This window comes from Peromyscus californicus, unplaced genomic scaffold (assembly GCF_007827085.1).
Source record: "Peromyscus californicus insignis strain IS unplaced genomic scaffold, ASM782708v3 Scaffold_1__1_contigs__length_55948999, whole genome shotgun sequence".
Taxonomy (NCBI): domain Eukaryota; kingdom Metazoa; phylum Chordata; class Mammalia; order Rodentia; family Cricetidae; genus Peromyscus; species Peromyscus californicus.
Window position 1 is genome coordinate 20,359,870 of NW_026294492.1, and position 18,567 is coordinate 20,378,436.

Genomic DNA, 18,567 nt, shown 5'->3' on the forward strand with positions numbered 1-18,567 from the left:
GTACTTTTTCTCAGCACAGCATATCATCTCCTGTTTCCTTTGCATCGGCTGGCAACTCCACTCTCCTTCTTCCCAGCGTTCCTTAAGTCTGGCTCTCCCGCCTAACTTCTTTCTGCCTAGCTATTGGCCAGTTGGCTCTTTATTAAACCAATGAGAGCAAAACTTCTTCACAGTGTACAAAAGAATTATTCTATAGCATTTCCCCCTTTTGTCTAGTTTAAAAGGAAGGCTTTAACTTTAACACAGTAAAGTTATATACAACAAAAACAGTTATCAAATAAGAATTAGTTACAATATCCAGTCCATTTGTATTTGGCAAATTTAGAAAAAAAAACTCTATTAGCTATCTTATCTTTATGAATCTAAAGTTTTATACTAATTTATTTTTTATCATAACTAAGAAAAACTATAAGTTTTCTTAGTTAGGATTTTAGTTAGTTTTTAGTCTTTAACTCTATCAAGGACCTCAGAAGGATATAATATGACCTAATGACAGGGACATCTGGCTGCCTGGACAGTCACCCAAAGTTCCTCTGTAATGTTGAGGCCGTCTTTGGACTACAGGCCCAGAATATCTGACAGACATTTCTGAGAAGCAGGGAAATTTGAAGGACTGTCCTACCTTGTCTTGGCAAAGTTTGACAGTTGCTTTCTTTTGCATCCTGCTGGTCCAGTTTGGACAGTATACCATCAGCAGTTGAGGCAAGGACAGTTTCTTTGCCCAGTGGCTAGCTTTTGCCACAAAGAAAGTAAAGTCCATATGGAGTTTCTTCGATGCTCATCATCTTCTCTGAAGTAAATTGATGCTGCCAGGAGCAAATGTGTCTTACTGTCAAGAAAAGCCTTATGTTAGTAAAACATTTTATATGCCATATTCTGTAGGTCTTTGAAGTGCTTAAAGATCACCTGTCTATCTAAATATATCTGTTTAACCTTGAAAACATACTTAATATGACTACAAGTTTGATCTTTATAAATGACTATTAATCTGTAATTCTCAATTACACATTACATTTTTAAATGAGCTACATAATTACAATACCCCAAACAAGAGTAGAAACATAGATACAGTATAACAAAAATGACTTTAAATTTGTATCAATAAACCAAAATCTATACCAATGTAATATATTTAAGATTGATAGTTGTATTTTGGATTAAAGTAGATTCAATAATCTACCCTTTTATCTCATCATTTCTGTATCATATCCCCCCCCCCTTTTCTTTAGAAAGAGATCTTTGAGGGCTGGAGAAATGGCTCAGCAGTTAAGAGCACTGGCTGCTCTTCCAGAGGTCCTGAGATCAATTCCTAGTACCCACATGGTGGCTCACAACCATCTACAGTGGGATCTGATGCCCTCTTCTGGCATAAAGTCAATAGAGCACTCATATACATAAAATAAATAAATAAATCCTTTTTTTTTTTTTTTTTTGGTTTTTTTGAGACAAGGTTTCTCTGTGTAGCTTTGGCACCTTTCCTGGAACTCACTCTGTAGCCCAGGCTGGCCTCGAACTCACAGAGATACACCTGCCTCTGCCTCCTGTGTGCTGGGATTAAAGGCATGCGCCACCACCACCTTGCTTAAATAAATCTGTTTAAAAAAAAAGAGAGAGATCTTTGAATTTAACTCCTTTGCTTAGCTTTTTTCCTGACTATGACCAATAACAACTTGTAACCAACTCCCTTTAAATGACGACAAACATCCATAACCCTTTTTTTTTTTTTTTTTGGAATGTGGGCATGGTTTTCTCTAAACTGCTTCCTGTTGTTTGGGGGGCACTGGCATCTTTGGGGAACCTTGAGAAAATCAGGATAATGATTAAGTCTTGGCTAGAGTAGTCTGTGAGGCTGGAACATCTCAGCCAGGAGCCTTAAAGTTGTTCTGGGTGCAGAACTCTGAAGAAACAGCAACAGAGGCACTCTGAGATGCTGGATCACCTGGGTCATTCATTTTTATTTGTGTCTGGTCCCCTTCTCTGAAAATACATAAACTTTCAAAAGTAAATATATATTACATTTGTATTAATACAAGTATAGACTGTGCGATATACACAGGTTAGCCAAAGATGACTTTTTGTTTTATGTTGGAGTAGGCAAATATATATTATGTGTCTTGTAGTTTTTCTAGGTTTATTTCTTTATGTCTATAGCCAGGATTTTCAGAGAGTCTTCTTCAATCAAACTTGATGTTCTTTTTGTTTGTTTGTTTGTTTTTTGTTTTTGTTTTTGTTTTTCAAGACAGGGTTTCTCTGTGTAGCTTTGCACCTTTCCTGGAACTCACTCTGTAGCCCAGACTGGCCTCGAACTCACAGAGATCCGCCTGGCTCTGCCTCCTGAGCCTTTCATTTCCTATGGGAACAAATGCATAACCTCTTCCCCAAAGCAACACATCTTTTGACTTCCATTTTGAAGTCAAGACATTTTAAAAATACTTAGGTTGGTTTAATCCAGCAGCCTTCTCAATCCAATGTCTCTCAGCAGCTATTGTTTGCTCATCAGCAATCAAAATTTTCAAAACAGCACAATAACATACAGGATCCAGACTCCCTGTGTGTTTTTCATCTTTACATAGCTTTTTTTCCTTTATATCACTTTTTCTTTAAACACTTTATTTTTTTTTAATTTTTTTCCATGACTCTCTATACTCTTTTTTCTTTTCTCTCCCAAACCTATGTACATTTTTAAACACACTGTAACCCATTTAGAGGATTTTTTTTTTCTGTCTGGATCTGTGTTTACTGCATGTCTGTAACCTTTTCTATCTGCATGAGCAAATCCTTACATCACTGCCTTGCTTAGCTCATGGCATGCTGGTGGCTGGCTCCTCCCACCTCATGGCTGGCAGGAGCCATATTTAACACCCCAGCTCTGGGAAGTTTTTGGTTCTACGCTGCTGCAGTAGACGTTTTAACCTAGTCTTCTGCCATCGAATAGCATCTCATCCACTGCTCATAAACCTCATACAAGTGCTCAGTAGCAGGGCCTCTTAAAAGACCCTTGCCTTTGTTTGCCACTAGCACATCAAGCCTACCTGAGAGTAGGCTGTCACCAGGAAGCCACGTTTGACTTTGTGTTCTGAACTTTTTTTTAAAGATTTCTCAGGCCTTATGTGGATGTAGGTGCCAGGTGTTGGGTGCCATTTGTAGGCAGAGTTTTTTTGTTGGGACCACTGACTCCCCAAAATAACCACACAGAGACTTATTAATTATAAATGCTCAGCTGATAGCTTAGGCTTGTTACTAACTAGCTCTTTCAACTTAAATTAACCCATATGTCTTATCTACACTCTACCATATGGCAGTACCTTTTCCAGCATGGCATGTTCATCTCTTGTTTCCTCTGCATTTGCTGGCAACTCTGCCCTCCTTCTTCCCAGTGTTCTCTTAGTCTGGCTCTCCCATCTAACTTCTTTCTGCCTAGCTATTGGCCAGTTGGCTCTTTATTAAACCAATGAGAGCAAAACATCTTCACAGTGTACAAAAGTATTATTCCACAGTACCTTACCAAGTAGTTTTATACAGTTCTTGTTTCTAGAGCAGAACTGATGCAAACCTGGGCTCAGAGCACTACTTAGTGTTAAAGCACCAGAGGTGACTAACACTCAGCATAAGGCACAGACAAAACTAGACAATGAGAAAATTGTGTTTACATGTACTCAATCCTTGTCCTTGCCAGGAACTGAGCCAGTTCCGGCAAACACCATCCAGTTGAAGTAATGGATGAAGTAAAGGATGGCTTGTCTTGCTGCAGTCTGGCACATGGACCCGTCAAATGGTAGCTTGCTGCAAGACAGTTACTCTAGTGAGGATTTGGAAAGATCTCGCCACAACAGGGGACCCTCAGGAGGGAGGAGGAAGTCTGGAGCTGTGGCTGTAAGATGAGCAGCCCAGAAAGTGGCTGTGGGGTGATGAGGGTATACTTGGCCAAGGAAGGTTTTATTCCAGTCTCCTATAGGCTGGACTACATGATAGCCCTGAACTGCTTTCAGACTGCTCACACCTCACAGCAGCCATGTAACAAAACAAGCCTGGAGTCCAGAGGACAACAGTGTCTACATGGTTCCTCTTTCTTTTTATTAATTTTGTGGTGTGTGTGTGCGCATGTGTGTACACTGGGGGTGAAAACCAGAGCAAGTACCCAAGCACTCATCTTACACCCAGCCCCCAAGTGGGTTGTTCTGTAGAGTAAGATGTAATGGGAAGAAGGACTCAGAAACACTTCCCTGTCATCCACACAGCCCTACACTCCTGGAGCGTGTCTGTCAAAGAGCCATGATAGCCAAAGCCCTGGAAGCCCAGCAAAGAACAAGAATACTGAAGTGAAAGTGAGCCTCTTGGGAATCGCTGAGGCCAGTGGTTCTCAATCTGTAGGTCATGACCCCCTTGGGGGTCAAATGACCCTTTCACAGGGATTGTCCAAGACCATCAGAAAATACAGATATTTACATTATGATTCATAACAGCAAAATTACAGTTATGAAGTCGCAACAAAAATAATTTTATCACAACATGAGAAATTGTTTTCAAGGGCCACAGCATTAGGAAGGTTGAGAACCATTGACCTAGACCATGCCTAACAAGGCTTGCTTAAGGGTAGAAATCTTGGTTAGAATTCAGACTCTTTTAAATATTTACTATGATTTTTTTTATGTATGTGTGTGTATCTATGTGTGGGTATGTGCCCATACTTGTGGGTGTTCTCTGATGCCAGAAGAGGGCATCAGATTACCTGGAGCTGAAGTGGAAAAGCCAGTTGTTTTTCATCACAAAATAGAGCCTCTTCTGTGACCATACATGTGACAGCAGGAATAAAAACAAACAAAAAACCACCAACAACAAGAAAACGAGGATGGTTAGTGTCTGAGTGGAGGGAAACAGGGATCTGAGAAATTAACAGACTGAGGGACACAGGGATCTGAGAAATTAACAGACTGATGATCAGCTCAAAGACGTTCCATCTCAGAGCTCTCTGAGACAGTTAGCCATGCTCAGGCCTATAGGGCTGGAGGACCCCGAAGGGGCTGCAAGGGCTGGTCATCCCTCACCCGTTCTCTCCCTCTGTGACCATCCCTCACACAGCCCCACGTCCTGCTTTTGTAAGGGTCATGTCACCTTTCCACTGTTTTCTAAGGTCTAGAGAGTAAAGTCCAGATTTGGCAACCAAGATCCTTTTCCAATCTTGTCAAGTCCTGTCATGTTGAACTACTACTAGTTTTACCACCCTAGACCTTTGCCTAAATTAACAAAGCCATACAAGTGAAGTAGCCTCTTCACTGGCCGTGATCCCCAACCAATGAAAATTCTCCCTTCCTAGGAGCCATCTCAACTGTCACTTGTTTCAGGAACCCTTCCCTCATCCTCCTAGGGCTTCCTTCGTCCCACAGCTGAACTGCACATCCTGTAAGAATACGTACTGCCTTTAATCCCAGCACTCGGGAGGCAGAGGCAGGAGGATCTCTGTGAGTGCGAGGCCAACCTGGTCTACAGAGCGAGTTCCAGGACAGCCAGGGCTACACAGAGAAACCCTGTCTCGAAAAACCCAAAGGAGGAGGAAGAGAAAGAGGGAGGGCAAGACAAGAAAAACGGGACTAGTCCCGTTTCCAAGCTGGCCAGGGCCGAGCACGCGCGGCAGATGTAAGATAGGGATTTTTGCGCCACAGGGGCGGGGCCTGCCCGCCGCCGCCCCTCCCTAGCCCCGCGGCGCGGTGGCGCGGATGGACTACGAGTCCCAGGCTGCTTTGCGGCGGCGGCGGCGGCGGCGGCAGCGCCGACGTGGCGCGGCGCGAAGGCCGTGCGAACTGGAAAGCCGGGGGGTGGCGGAGCCGAAGTCATGGCGGCCAAGGCAGCGGGCAGCGGGGGCTGGGAGGTGGTGAGGAAGGGCCGGCGACCTGGAGCCAGCGGCGGTGGACGAGGCGGCGGCGGCGGCGGCGCTGGCGTTGACCGCCGAGCGCTCGGGGAGGCGAACGGAGTGTGGAAATACGACCTGAGCTGTGAGTACCCGCCGCCGCCGCCGCCCACCCGGGCCTGTGGGGCAGGGGCGCGGCGGAGCAGCTGCGGAAGCCGGGAGCGGATCCGGGGGTCCCCGGCCACCCCGGCTGATAGCGCAGAGAGAGGTGACCGTCCCCGCCGGACAGGTCGGGAAGCGGAGGCCCAGCGAAGCAGACTCCCGAGTCGAAAGAGACTGGAATTCCGATCTCCATCTGTTCGGGCCTTTGCACACAACCCTCTCAGCTGTCCCGGCCCTGGTTGGCCAGGTGTCTGAGCGACTGGGCAGAGAGGCACCCGGGATCCTGCACGGGGCCCCTTCTAAAGTAACCAGCAGGTCGGGGAGGGGTGGACGAGAAGGCCAGCACTGGGAGGAATGACCCGACATACACTTCCATCCGGGAGTTAATCTCCGTGTCACCTGTTCCATAGTCTCCAGCGGAGGGGAGAAAGCTTGCCACTTGTTGAGTATAGAGTTGTCATTTCAGAACCAACAAGAATTGGGAGTAGAAACCGTGCTGGAAAAATTCTGCCCTTACAGACTAGCAGCCAGAAACAGTGAGGCCCACCCTCTCTGTACATGAGCCTGGCTGAGCTCCCACATGCTTTGATTTGTCTGATAAAGAACTGGAAGAGCCAGGGACCTGCTGGTGGTGACTGAAATCAGCCACCAGGAGGGCTCTGTGCTGTGCTTCTAAAGCTCCCAAGGAAGCAGGAGCTTGGGACAGCATCTCACTGTAAATGACTTAGGTGCCCCTGCAGAGAAGGGACCACTGTGCTGTGAGTCCTGGGGTCTTGAGGGTCGCCTCCTGTTTTCTACCTGTTTCCGGTCCAGCTCCAATCCAGACCACAAGCACTCTTTATGAGCGTGGCTTTGAGAAAATCATGAAGCGGCAGAATAAAGAACAGGTTCCACCCCCTCCAGTGGAGTCTAAGAAACCAGCAAACAAGAAGCAACCAAAGAAGGTGACAGCTGTCGCTAGCCAGAACCAGAAGCAGGGCCCGTTCCGAAGCCTGGAGGATGCACTGAAAGCCGTAAGTGTGCCTAGTCTCAGGGTGCGGAGAACTTGTGGGATTTAGGACACCCAGATGAGAGGGGTTCCAGAAAAGATGGACATGCCAAGGGACAGAATGTTTGCACTTTGAATAGAAAGGAAGTGGGATGTTCATAAGAAACGTAGGTGAGGAGAATGATGGAAATCCCGAGAACAAGATGGAGGTCATAGAAAAGCTGGTTTGGGTTCTCTGTCCCACAGGAGTGGTCTTTCACTTCCCATCTTGCCCTCTCTTCTTGCCCTTGAATATGTGATGGGCCTACAAGTGTATGGCGTTGAGATCAGCATTCTCAGCTGTCCTGCCCCGTCTTTTCTTGGGGCCTGGGTGTGGCAAAATTGTAGCCTCCACATAGAAAAACCTCCTCCAGCCACTTTCCTATGCCTGTCCTTCCCTGCCCCTTCCCACTCATCATAGAAGTCTCTCTCCCTGACAGCTGGATATAGCCGCTCTGCAGAAGGAACTGGACAAAAGCCAGAGCGTCTTCACTGGGAACCCCTCTGTATGGCTGAAGGACCTGGCCAGCTATCTCAACTACAAGCTCCAGACTCCACGGAGCGAGCCCACCCTGAGCCAGTATCCACATGGTTAGTGCCTCGGCCCTCACCTTAGATAAGGCCACAGACATTCGGAAAGGGTGGATGTTCCTAAGAGCCCAGAACCTCCACTGTCCTGATTCAGACGTGGCTGTACAAGTGGCCGGGTCTCCTTGGGGAAGAGAGAGCTAGCCTCAATGCAAGGGCATCTTGACCTAGCACTCACAGAGGCCAATGGCCCCAGATTATCCCTACAGCCTCGTGAGCCGAGAGCTGCGTGGGATCATCCGAGGGCTCCTGACCAAAGCTGCAGGGTCTGTGGAGCTCTTTTTCGATCACTGTCTGTTCACCATGCTACAGGAGTTGGATAAGACACCAGGTAAGAGCGCCCTATGAAGGATGACCGTCTTGAGAGCCCACTCCTTTTTCTTGCTTCCAATGTGGTCACCAGTTCCCTTTCCAATAAGAAATGTGCTAATCTCCGAAACGGTTTTTTGGGAGAGGAGGGGAGGAGGAGGAGATTAGGATTTTGGCTCACAGCTGAAAAAAAAAAAAAAAAAGCATGGAGTGCCAAGTCATACAAGTAAATCTGAGAATGTATGTCTCTCTAGGGGAGTCGCTACATGGGTACCGCATCTGTATTCAGGCCATTCTGCAAGACAAGCCCAAGATTGTCACCTCAAACCTGGGCAAGGTGAGCCCTAGGTGGTGCTGGGAAACCCAAGGGTAGGATTAGGGAAACCAGACAGAATCTCCATTATTAGGCTTGGTTGTGGGACAGAATAGCATGTAATACCATTAGCATTTGCTGTGTCTATTGGACGAGGCCGCCCCATACATTTACGGTATTATGGAGTGGCTGGGCCGTAGAGAGGTCCCATGGCTTTCCTAGAACCGGTCAGCCAGTTTGAGGAGTTAAGAATGGGGGGAAGCACTGAGCCACACTGCCATAGGGTTACACTATTCCTGGCACCCTCGGCACCTATAACCTTCTTCCCCTAGGATCTGTAGTGCCGGTGTGCTGACCTATAACCTGCCCTTTCTACCCATCTCCTCAGTTCCTAGAGCTTCTGAGGTCCCACCAGAGCCGACCAGCAAAGTGCCTGAGTATCATGTGGGCCCTAGGGCAAGCAGGTTTTGCCAACCTCGCCGAGGGACTGAAAGGTACCAGACAGAGAACTATGGATTGGTCTTTTCTCTGATGAGCCCTGTGCATGAGCCTGAGACTTGCTGACTTTTGACTCTATAGTGTGGCTGGGGATCATGCTGCCTGTGCTGGGCATCAAGTCTCTGTCTCCCTTTGCCATCGCGTACCTGGACCGGCTGCTCCTGTGAGTAATGGGGGGACAGCGAGGGGAAGGCCCAGGGTGTCCACAAGAGGCTGTTTCGGCAAATGGGATGCCGTGATCCTGGTCTCCATAGATGCGAGGAAAATCAGGACCAGCTCCTCCCACCTCCAAGTGTGATGGTGAGGAAGGAAAGGGAGGGAGCCATTGAGGGCTGGGGATGGGGTAGAGTTTATGCCCTTCTCCCTGTCCACTGGCTTAGCTGAGTTCATGACTGGAGCGCCAGAGTAGTTTCCAACAAGCCTCCTCCTTCCTTCTCTAGGATGCATCCCAACCTCACCAAAGGCTTTGGCGTGATTGGCCCCAAGGACTTCTTCCCACTTCTAGACTTCGCCTATATGCCCAACAACTCCCTAACCCCCAGGTAGGACTGCCTTGGAGCATGCATACAGGGGAGAGTTCCCAGTACAAAGTCAAGCCGCAGCAGTGCATTTCCATCCCCCTTTCCCCAAAAGCCCTAGATTCACAACTGGAAGGTTCAACAGTAGATTTCAAGGGGCCTGTGAGGCCCAGAAATTATATATGCCTTTGAATGTGACAATTTGTGTGTGTGTGTGTGTGTGTGTGTGTGTGTGTGTGTGTGTGTGTCACATCAGGCAGTCTTTAGGGAGACCAGCTTCGCAAGGTGCTTCTGTGTACAGAGACTCAGAGCACCCCAAGGCACTTCGTGACTCTCCCTTCAGGCCGGGGCTGAGCTCAAGAGTCACAGTTCCTCTGACAGCCTGAGCCCGGCCCCTCCCCTAGCCTGCAGGAACAGCTCTGCCAGCTCTTCCCTCGACTGAAGGTGCTGGCGTTTGGGGCCAAGCCAGACTCCACCCTGCACACCTACTTCCCTTCATTCCTGTCGCGAGCCACCCCTAGCTGTCCTGCTGAAATGAAGAAAGAGGTGAGCGATCTCCCCTTGCCTGGAGCGCAGCTGCAGTCAGCCCTCTGGTGATGGTCCCTGGTGTTCCGCAGCTCGCTCCCACAGCCACCCGCCCCACTCACTTGTGCTCTCCCACGGAGTATGGGCCTGAGAGGTGGGAGGGTGGTCAGTGGTGGCCTGTCACTTGTAGACAAGATCCTTAAGCTAAGGCTGCAGGTCAGGAACCACACCTACCCCGTGACAGCGTCTCAGGGGTCTTGACAATACTTCTCGCCCTTCATGGTAGACGTGTTGTTACCAGAAGCCCTAGCACCCTCCCTTTCACCGTCCTGAAGCCCCGGCGTTCTCTCTCTCTTGTCCTGTGCAGCTCCTGGGCAGCCTGACCCAGTGCCTGACTGTGGACCCCCTCAGCACCAGCGTCTGGAGACAGCTGTACCCCAAGCACCTGTCACAGTCCAGGCAGGTGGGGGTGGGGTCACCTGCCCGGGTGTACACAAAGAAGTCTCCTAGTGTGTGCTTTCCAGACTAGGGCTGGTGTGTCGTACCAGAAACACAGGTCACTGTTTGCCAGGCGCACACCTCTCAGTTTGCGTGAGAACACAGCCGGAGTGGCCTTTAAAGGACTCTGCGGGTGGGGGCCTTCCATTGCTAGAACCCAGATCTTGGTGGGCGGAGGGGAACGGCCAGGGGGCTGCTGACTGAAAGGAGCGTGCTTCTTCTCCAAAGCCTGCTACTGGAGCACTTGCTCAAGTCCTGGGAGCGGATTCCCAAGAAGGTGAGTTGCTGAGAGGATGTGGGAGGCTAGAGCTTGTCTGGGTTCTCGGTTTGTGCCCCTTGACCTCTAATCTCCCTTTTCTGTGCCTTTGGACACTGAGCATGAAGCAAGATGGAGGCTCAGGATCCTCTGACAGGCCAGGGCTCACCTTCTCAACTCATCTCTTGGTATTCTGTAGGCACGGAAGTCTTTGCAAGAAACCATTCAGTCCTTCAAGCTTGCCAACCAGGAGCTTCTAAAGAAGGGCATTGGTAGCAACGACCATGTTGTCACCTGTGATACAGCCTGCAAGGTGTGACACCCAACCTCTCCAGCCATGCACAGTCCTACATCTGTCTTGACACACCCTGGGTTGGGTCACATCCCTGTCCCACCTGTCTGTGGACAACCCCCCCCCCCCCCCCCCCCCCGACCTCAAGCTTATGTGTCGGCCTAGCTTAGGACTTGTGCTAGGAAGTAAAGACCAGGCCGCCTACCTCTGACCACTGTCCTCTCTGCCGCCAGGGCTTGTTACAACAGGCACGAGGTCCTCGGCCACCCTGGGCCCGGCTACTCCTGTTGCTTCTGGTCTTTGCAATAGGATTCCTCTGCCATGACTTTCGGTCCCACAGCTCCTTCCAGGGTAAGTGGTGGTCGGTCGTCTGGGAAGAGAACATGGTGGGGCACAGAGCTATATGTAGCCTCTCCAAACCCCACCTTGTCCTGAGGAGTTCTCAGTGCATCAGTACAAACTCTTTCAGCTCACTGTTCTATGCAGGCTGGACTGGTGATAGTCCCTGGGAGAGACATGATTACAGATTTACAGCAACTAAACACATGTTTTCTCCTTTTAACTCCTGAGGAAGAAGGTTTAGCCTCAGATTAAGATCATAGCTAGTAGGAACAGAAAGATAACTAAGTGGTCAAACGTGCTTGCTGCCAAGTATGACGATCTGAGTTCCATCCCCAGGGTACATATGGTGGAAGTCAACATGAGTCTTCTGACCTCCTGTGTGTGCTGTGGCATATGCACATGCATGCACTCAATAAATTAGTAAATGTAATTTTAGAAAGATCACAGCTAATAAAAGGGCAGATACTCGGACCTGAGGTGTTCTGACCTCTTAAGTCCAAGACTCCACCCATTGCCCCATTCTTCTTGTTCCTGACCCAGCAGAATGTATTCGGCCCCTCCGGCCTGCACTTCTCCCTCCAAACCTGTCTAGTTAGACCCGAGAGCACACGAAACTGCCCCACTCTTCACTGTGCCTGCCCCAGGACCTGGAATGTCTGTCCTCCAAGCCCTTGCCCCTGCTCTCCCAGCTCACCAGAGGCTCCCTTTGCAGCCTCCGTCACTGGCCGCTTGCTCCGATCATCTGGTTTCTTGCCTGTTGGCCAGCAAGTATGTGCCAAGCTCTCCTCCTACAGCCTGCAGAGCTACAAGTGAGTTGCTGCCAAGGAGGGGAGGGTGGTGCGGTGGTCGGGGCAGGCATGGACAGTGGGAAGTACTTCAGATCCTCTTCCCCTTTTTGGGCTCTTCTTTGGTGAGCAAGTTGTCCTGGGGAAGCTCAGCGTATGCCTCTGTCCTCCAATTTCTCTACAGCTGGCTGCGGGGGACATTGCCAGCCTGTGGCTCCTACCTGCTTGCCGTGGTACAGCCCAGTTTGCAGCTGGCCTGGACACACACCAATGCCACAGTCAGCTTCCTTTCTGCCCGCTTTGGCGACAGCCTTGCTGGCTTCTTGCAGAGGGTAAGCTGGAGATGAGGAGTCAGAAAAGGACCCATCCTCCCAGAGACAGAGTTCTTGGGAGGGAACAGTCCTGCATGGGCAGATCCCCTTGCCCTGGGCATCTTGTCCCATCCCCTCCCCGTGGTCCTGCTGCAGGTCCAGCTCCCTGAGGCCCTGCATCAGCTCTCGCACTCCTTGAAGGAGCTGCTGCTGCTCTTCCACCACAGTGTGCTGCTGCCCATGTGGCACCTGCTGCTTGTGGCCCTGGCCCGAGCCCAGGAGTACTGCCACGAGGCCTGCAGGTAAGACCTTCACTCCAGACGCCACCGGTTCCCTGGGGACAAAGGAACACCGTTCACTCTGTCACAGCCACTCTGGGATGAGGTTCTGGGTTTCAGCTGCAGCCCTGTGAGGTGACACAGCCCCACACATGACCCCCAGTCCCCTCAGACATTCTGCTTTTCTCACAGAGGAGAAGTGACGTGGGACTGCATTAAGACACAGTTCAGTGAAGCCGCCCGATGGACCTGGCTCTCTCTACAGGACGTCACAGTAGCTTTCTTGGACTGGGCACTCGCCATGATATCCCAGCAATAGACCCGGCCTGCCTGGCCACTGGTTTCTGTGGTGGGCAAGCTGTCCGAGACTGTGGAGGGTAGAGAAGGCGGCTCTCTCTTCACTTGGTGCCTGAGTTCTATCTCCTAGGCCAGGGCCCGGTGTCTGCCTCACTTCTCCCATCTTGAGGGGACTGGGCCGGAGCTCAGCCTCCCGCTCACAGGTCTGCTAGGTATCTCAGGCCCAGTTGCACAGCTTCCGGCCTCCGTGGGCTGGTAGCCTTTCTCTGCTTCTCTCATCCCGCTCTCCTCCATCTCACCACGTAAACCCCCACAGCCCACCTCTGAAGAAGGGAGGTAGCCTCCTGTCCCCATTCCTGGTCATAACTTCAACCACAGCAGAAAAAGGGAAGGACTTCAGAAGGGCCAGCACCACAGTGGGTGACAGCAGCGTCACTTCCACCAGCAGCTAGAGTAACCATCAGTGGACATGCAGGCCACACGGAAATGACTGTTACCTCAGAACACCCAGAACAAGCAAGCCTTCTGAGGCCACTTGTGCCCTGCTCTGTCAGCGTCCTGGCTTCTCAGCACTGGTCCCCTCAGTACCAGAGCCTCTCTCTCAACATCTGTCGGATCTGTCCATGGCACCATCCACCTGGAGAGCAGCGCCTTCCATCAGCCTCTCGACGTATGACTCCTGGGTGGAATAAATGACAGCGATTGGATTTCTAGCTTTCCTTTCTTTGCATCTTCATGTGGGAACTTCCATAGTTTGGGGACAGAAAAATAGTCTTGGGCCTCTGCCCTGGGTATTGCACTGATAATTGAGCTCCTGGTAGAGAAAGTCCATCTCTGTCACTCAAAACAGCGTTCCCATGATCCGGTTGGCTCTGCTGATTTTGTCTGGCTTGTCAAGTGATGCCTGTCCAGAAATTTGCTTCCATATGATTGGGAAAACGGGCAGAGTTGGGTGGTCTCCCAGTCCTTCATTTATTATTTGGTTCATTTTTATGAGACTGGTTTAGAATGCCAAGAGACAACCAGGGTTCACTGCTTTGAGACGACTCATTGCGAGCGTGTTAGTCTGTCCCTTGGGCTCCTTAGGTCTAGTCAGTGTTGTTTCTCGGGCAACTTTGTTTCCCCTAGAAGCACCACAGATCAGCAGGAGTGGCGGCCACTTCCTTTCCATCCCTCTCCAGTGGTACCTGTCCCTTCCCCAAGTGAATTTCAAGTAGCAAGTTTAAAAGCATCTTGACCCAATTTATTTATAAGTAATAAAATATTACTTATTTTAGGAAGTAAACAGTCACAGCTGGCCACTCCTTGCAGGCTGCCTGGCAGTTAACCATGACCATTGTTCCCAGTGAGAGAAAGCCCTTTCTGTCCAAGGACCAAATGTGGTCTGCCAGGCCAGATTGTCCAAGTGCCCCACAACACGTCCTGTTTGTTCTTGTCAATCAGCCACAAACAGTTCAACCCTACCTAAGGAATTGGAGAGGACTTTTGACAGCCCGGGCAGCCACAGCACAAGACAAGATACTACGGTGTCTCAAGAAGAGTTAGAATGCTAGCCCGGTTTTCTGGGTTTTGTTCGTTTGTTCGATTGTTTTTTCAATCCAACATCCTTGGGCATGCCATGATTCTGTGCTGGCTTCTACTCTGTGGTGACTTAACTTGGGTTCATAATTTCTGATATTAAAATCCTTAAATATGCCAGGCGCACACCTTTAATCCCAGCACTTGGGAGGCAGAGGCAGGCCTGATCTACAAAGTGAGTTCCAGAACAGCCAGCAAGCGCTACACAGAGAAACAGTCTCAAAAAACAAAAAGAAAAAAAAATTCTTAAATGCAGCATTTTTCTTCAACTTAAATCTGTTGGTATTGTCACAGCCTCTCATGAGGACACTGACACCAACCTTGGCTTTAAAAGGATATTGGGGGCTGGACAGTGGTTGCACACGCCTTTAATCCCAGCACTTGGGAGGCAGAGGCAGGTGATTTCCATAAGTTCAAGGCTAGCCAGGTCTACAGAAAGAGTTCCAGGGCAGGCTCCAAAACTACACAGAGAAACCCTGTCTCAAAAGACCAAAAAACCCCATTGGGAAAGCGGCTCTTTTTCAAAAGGCCCCCACCCCCACCCCAAGATTGGGGTAGTACTGTGCTTTTCCTGTCTGTAGCCACAGACCACCTGCTGTCCATTACAGTAAGGCCAGCCATTTCATTTCTGTCGGATCTCATGCAACTGAAGTTCAAGTAACATGCCGCAACACTGAAGGCCAATTTGAATGAGTCTGTCTCACCATTACCAGTTCTTACTCGGATGTGGAAATAACACTAGTCATTTCTAAACAGTTTTTCTATTACAGTTTTCTACTGTGTCTCGGGTTTCTACCTTTGGTATTTCCATCTCCTCAGCTTTAGTTTTAGATGAGGGCGACGTGGTCACTGCCTGACAGATCATGTCTCTGAGCTCAGCCTGCAGGGTTTGTAGTCTGCTCTCAACACCACCCTAGTGTGGCTTACTTTCCACAGTGACGGGCGTGCTGCCCAATCCAGATCACCCCAGCTGCCCTTCACGGAGGTGTCTATATGGTTGGGTGACTTCTGAGCATTTTAATGTCATCTGAGAGGTGGGACTTGTGTGGATGCTTAAAGTGACCCATTCTCTTACTCTACAATAGTTTCCTACCATTCAGGGTATGACTGAATATTTATTTAATACCATGTATCCTGCCCCTTAATAACTAATGTACTATAATGTAATATCAGTAAGGACATTAGCACACTGGTACATTTTTTTTAATGTGTTATTTTAGAGCAATTTTAGATTTATGTCAAGGGCAAAAATAGGCTCGTCCTTCCTACCACCCCCACATGCACACACACACACACACACACACACACACACACACACACACACACATACACACACACACAGCTTCCCCACTGTGGATAACTTTTACCGGGCAGGACGTGCACATGTTACAATCTGAAAAGGTCTGTACCTTAGACAAGTACTTACTTCCTTCCAGACTTAGTAGGTTACACAAAATGCCTATTGTGGACCCGGGGGTGAAGGTTCGGTGGTCATAGAGCTCCTGCAAGAGGATTTATGTTCAGTTCCCAGCACTCAGACCAGATGGTTCACAACCACCTATAACTCCAGCTTGGGTCCCTGATGCCTTTGGTGTCTTTAGTCACCTGAACTCATGTACACACACACACACACTCACACTTAACAATACAGCAAGTCTTAGGTGTCTGATGGCATGTGTCCATCACTCTACAGACAGGTAGGTCTCACTGACCTAGAGATGCCCTGACTCTGCATTATGCTTCCCAGGCCACTGGAGGTTACTGATCTTGACAGTCTCCAGAGTTTTGCCTTTCCCACACTGTCATGGCATTGATTGCTGCACATATTTTAAGTTATAATCTCTGCCACCACAGAGAAAAACTTCTGTTCCCAAAAGAGAGCCAAGGGTGGTTCAAAGGAGGCAGGACCCTGACCTCACCTTTAAGCATCAGTCAGCAGAACTAACAACCTGGGAAGTAAGACAGAGTCCTCTCAATGAGTGGTTTCTGTTACATTCATCATGTTCCTATTAAACCCAGTATTCCAAATCTTCTGGGTCAGAGCCACATCTTGGTGGTTTGGTTCTGCACACTGCTGGGCCACCTGCCATCATCACAGAGCAGGCTACAGGGGCGGGATGCCGCTGTGAAAGACTGTCACAGTAAGGAGTTAAAAATGACCTAGAAATGTCTTTCTAGAAACGTCTTGAGAGCCCAGAAGCAGTCATATTTGATGCTTTTGAGTGTGCATGCATTAATGTTGACATTACAGAAGAAAGTGGTGTGTGGTCTTCACATTGTTAGATGTCCTATCCCTGACTTCATCATGGGTCGGTGGAGGAAGTGCCAAGGTCTACAGAATTTAGGGTGGGGGAAAGGGCACACACAAAATCCCAGCGTTATGGTAGTGTGGAGTATCTGAAGTCAGGGGGAAGCAGTTAAAATTTCTCCATAGCTCCTGAATAGACCATTTATTTAAGTGACTCTAACGCCACATCAGGACTATCGGCTCACTGACCTCACCGAAACTAAGCATTTGGGACTATAACAAGTTGTGAATTTAGGCCCCCAACAACTATCATTAGTAAACATGAAGACCCAAATGTGAGGCACACCTCTAATTCTAGCACTTCTGAGGGGTGGAGGCAAGAGGCTCAAATGTCAAGGTCATCTTCAACCTGATCTACAGGTGACACTATTTAAAAAAAAAAAAGATAAGCTGGGCGGTGGTGGCGCACGCCTTTAATCCCAGAACTCGGGAGGCAGAGCCAGGCGGATCTCTGTGAGTTCGAGGCCAGCCTGGGCTACCAAGTGAGTTCCAGGAAAGGCGCAAAGCTACACAGAGAAACCCTGTCTCGAAAAACCAAAAAAAAAAAAAAAGATAATCCCAGCACTGAAGAAGCGGAGGCAGGTGAATTTCTGAGTTCAAGGCCAGCCTGGTCTACAAAGTGAGTCCTGGACAGCTGGGGCTATGTAGAAAGACCCCTGTCTCAAGAAAACAAAACAAAACAACAAAAAACCAACACACACACAAAAAATAAAATAAAAAATAAATTTGAAAACCAAGAAAGCAAAAAGAGTGAACATCCTAGCCTACCAGTTCTGAAAGTATGGTCAGAAATCTTCTAGAACCTTCTAGGGGTCCTAAGAATTCAAGATTGTGCTCATAATAATGCTAAGATGTCATTTGTCTTTGTGATTGACAGGAGCATAACTGGGTTGAAGCACAAGTAAGCTGCTAGGGCATCAGCAGGAGTCCAGGCAGTGTTATTCAAGTATTAGCCCTTGTGGGGGGTCCAAAACACCTTGACCACACAGCTGCCATGACAGCCTTACAGGCCCAGACACAGCTTCTGTGACAGGCTTACTGGCAGGCAACACCTGGACTCAGGAAAGGCCATAAGATGACTCCACCCAGGGAGGGCCTGCATCTAAGGGAAGTACCCAAAGAAAGCCGGGTGGTGGTGCTCGCCTTTAGTCCCAGCACTCGGGAGGCAGCGGCAGGTGGATTTCTGTGAGTTCGAGGCCAGCTTGGTCTACAGAGCGAGATCCAGGATAGGCACCAAAGCTACACAGAGAAACCCTGTCTCAAACAAACAAACAAACAAACCGTATAGGTGTGTCTGTGTATGTATGTGTGAGTATGTGTGCTGCAGCATGTGTGTGTGTGTGTGTGTGTGTGTGTGTGTGTGTGTGTGTGTGTGTGTGTGTGTGTGTGTGGTGTGGTGTATGTAGAGATGAAGGCCAGTCTGCAAAGGTTGGTTCTCTCCCCCCCACCATGTGAGTTCCAGAGGTCAAACTCAGGTTGTCAGCCCTGGCAGCAATGGCCCTGCAGAGCCGTGCTGACAGTTCAAGTGCTTTTGTTAGGATCTCTGTGAGTTCGAGGCCAGCCTGGGCTACCAAGTGAGTCCCAGGAAAGGCACAAAGCTACACAGAGAAACCCTGTCTCAAAAAGCCAAAAAAAAAAAATATATATATATATATATATATATATATCCATATATATATCCATATATATATATGGATATATATATGGATATACATATATATCCATCCTATACCTGAATATATTTCAGATAGATTAGAATAAAATAAGAAAAAGTTAAGAAGATATGTGAATATTTAATCCTCCCTTGCATAATAATATGCTAAATTTAAAAGCAACA

At 48.8% G+C, this 18,567-nt stretch overlaps 1 protein-coding gene across 1 annotated transcript; it reads left to right on the forward strand.

Moving 5' to 3' along the window:
• Positions 1-5,773: 5,773 nt before the first annotated feature.
• Positions 5,774-13,551, forward strand: Tmem214 (transmembrane protein 214). Its single transcript, XM_052746073.1, has 17 exons — positions 5,774-5,990; positions 6,821-7,020; positions 7,475-7,625; positions 7,819-7,953; positions 8,186-8,268; positions 8,633-8,738; positions 8,824-8,905; positions 9,183-9,284; positions 9,665-9,806; positions 10,153-10,244; positions 10,512-10,560; positions 10,739-10,852; positions 11,065-11,182; positions 11,886-11,982; positions 12,143-12,290; positions 12,426-12,571; positions 12,740-13,551. Exons 1-17 carry the CDS (start codon positions 5,831-5,833, stop codon positions 12,864-12,866), a joined length of 2,052 nt encoding a protein of 683 aa, XP_052602033.1. The 5' UTR covers positions 5,774-5,830; the 3' UTR covers positions 12,867-13,551.
• Positions 13,552-18,567: the final 5,016 nt, after the last annotated feature.

What these genes read in the sequence shown, in the direction of transcription:
- Tmem214 (XM_052746073.1), top strand. Translation starts at nt 5,831, where the DNA reads ATGGCGGCCAAGGCAGCGGGCAGCGGGGGCTGGGAGGTGGTGAGGAAG. An exon ending in TGGAGGATGCACTGAAAGCC is followed by an intron (nt 7,021 to 7,474) that starts GTAAGTGTGCCT and finishes TCTCCCTGACAG; the next exon opens with CTGGATATAGCCGCTCTGCA. An exon ending in CCTGTGATACAGCCTGCAAG is followed by an intron (nt 10,853 to 11,064) that starts GTGTGACACCCA and finishes CTCTGCCGCCAG; the next exon opens with GGCTTGTTACAACAGGCACG.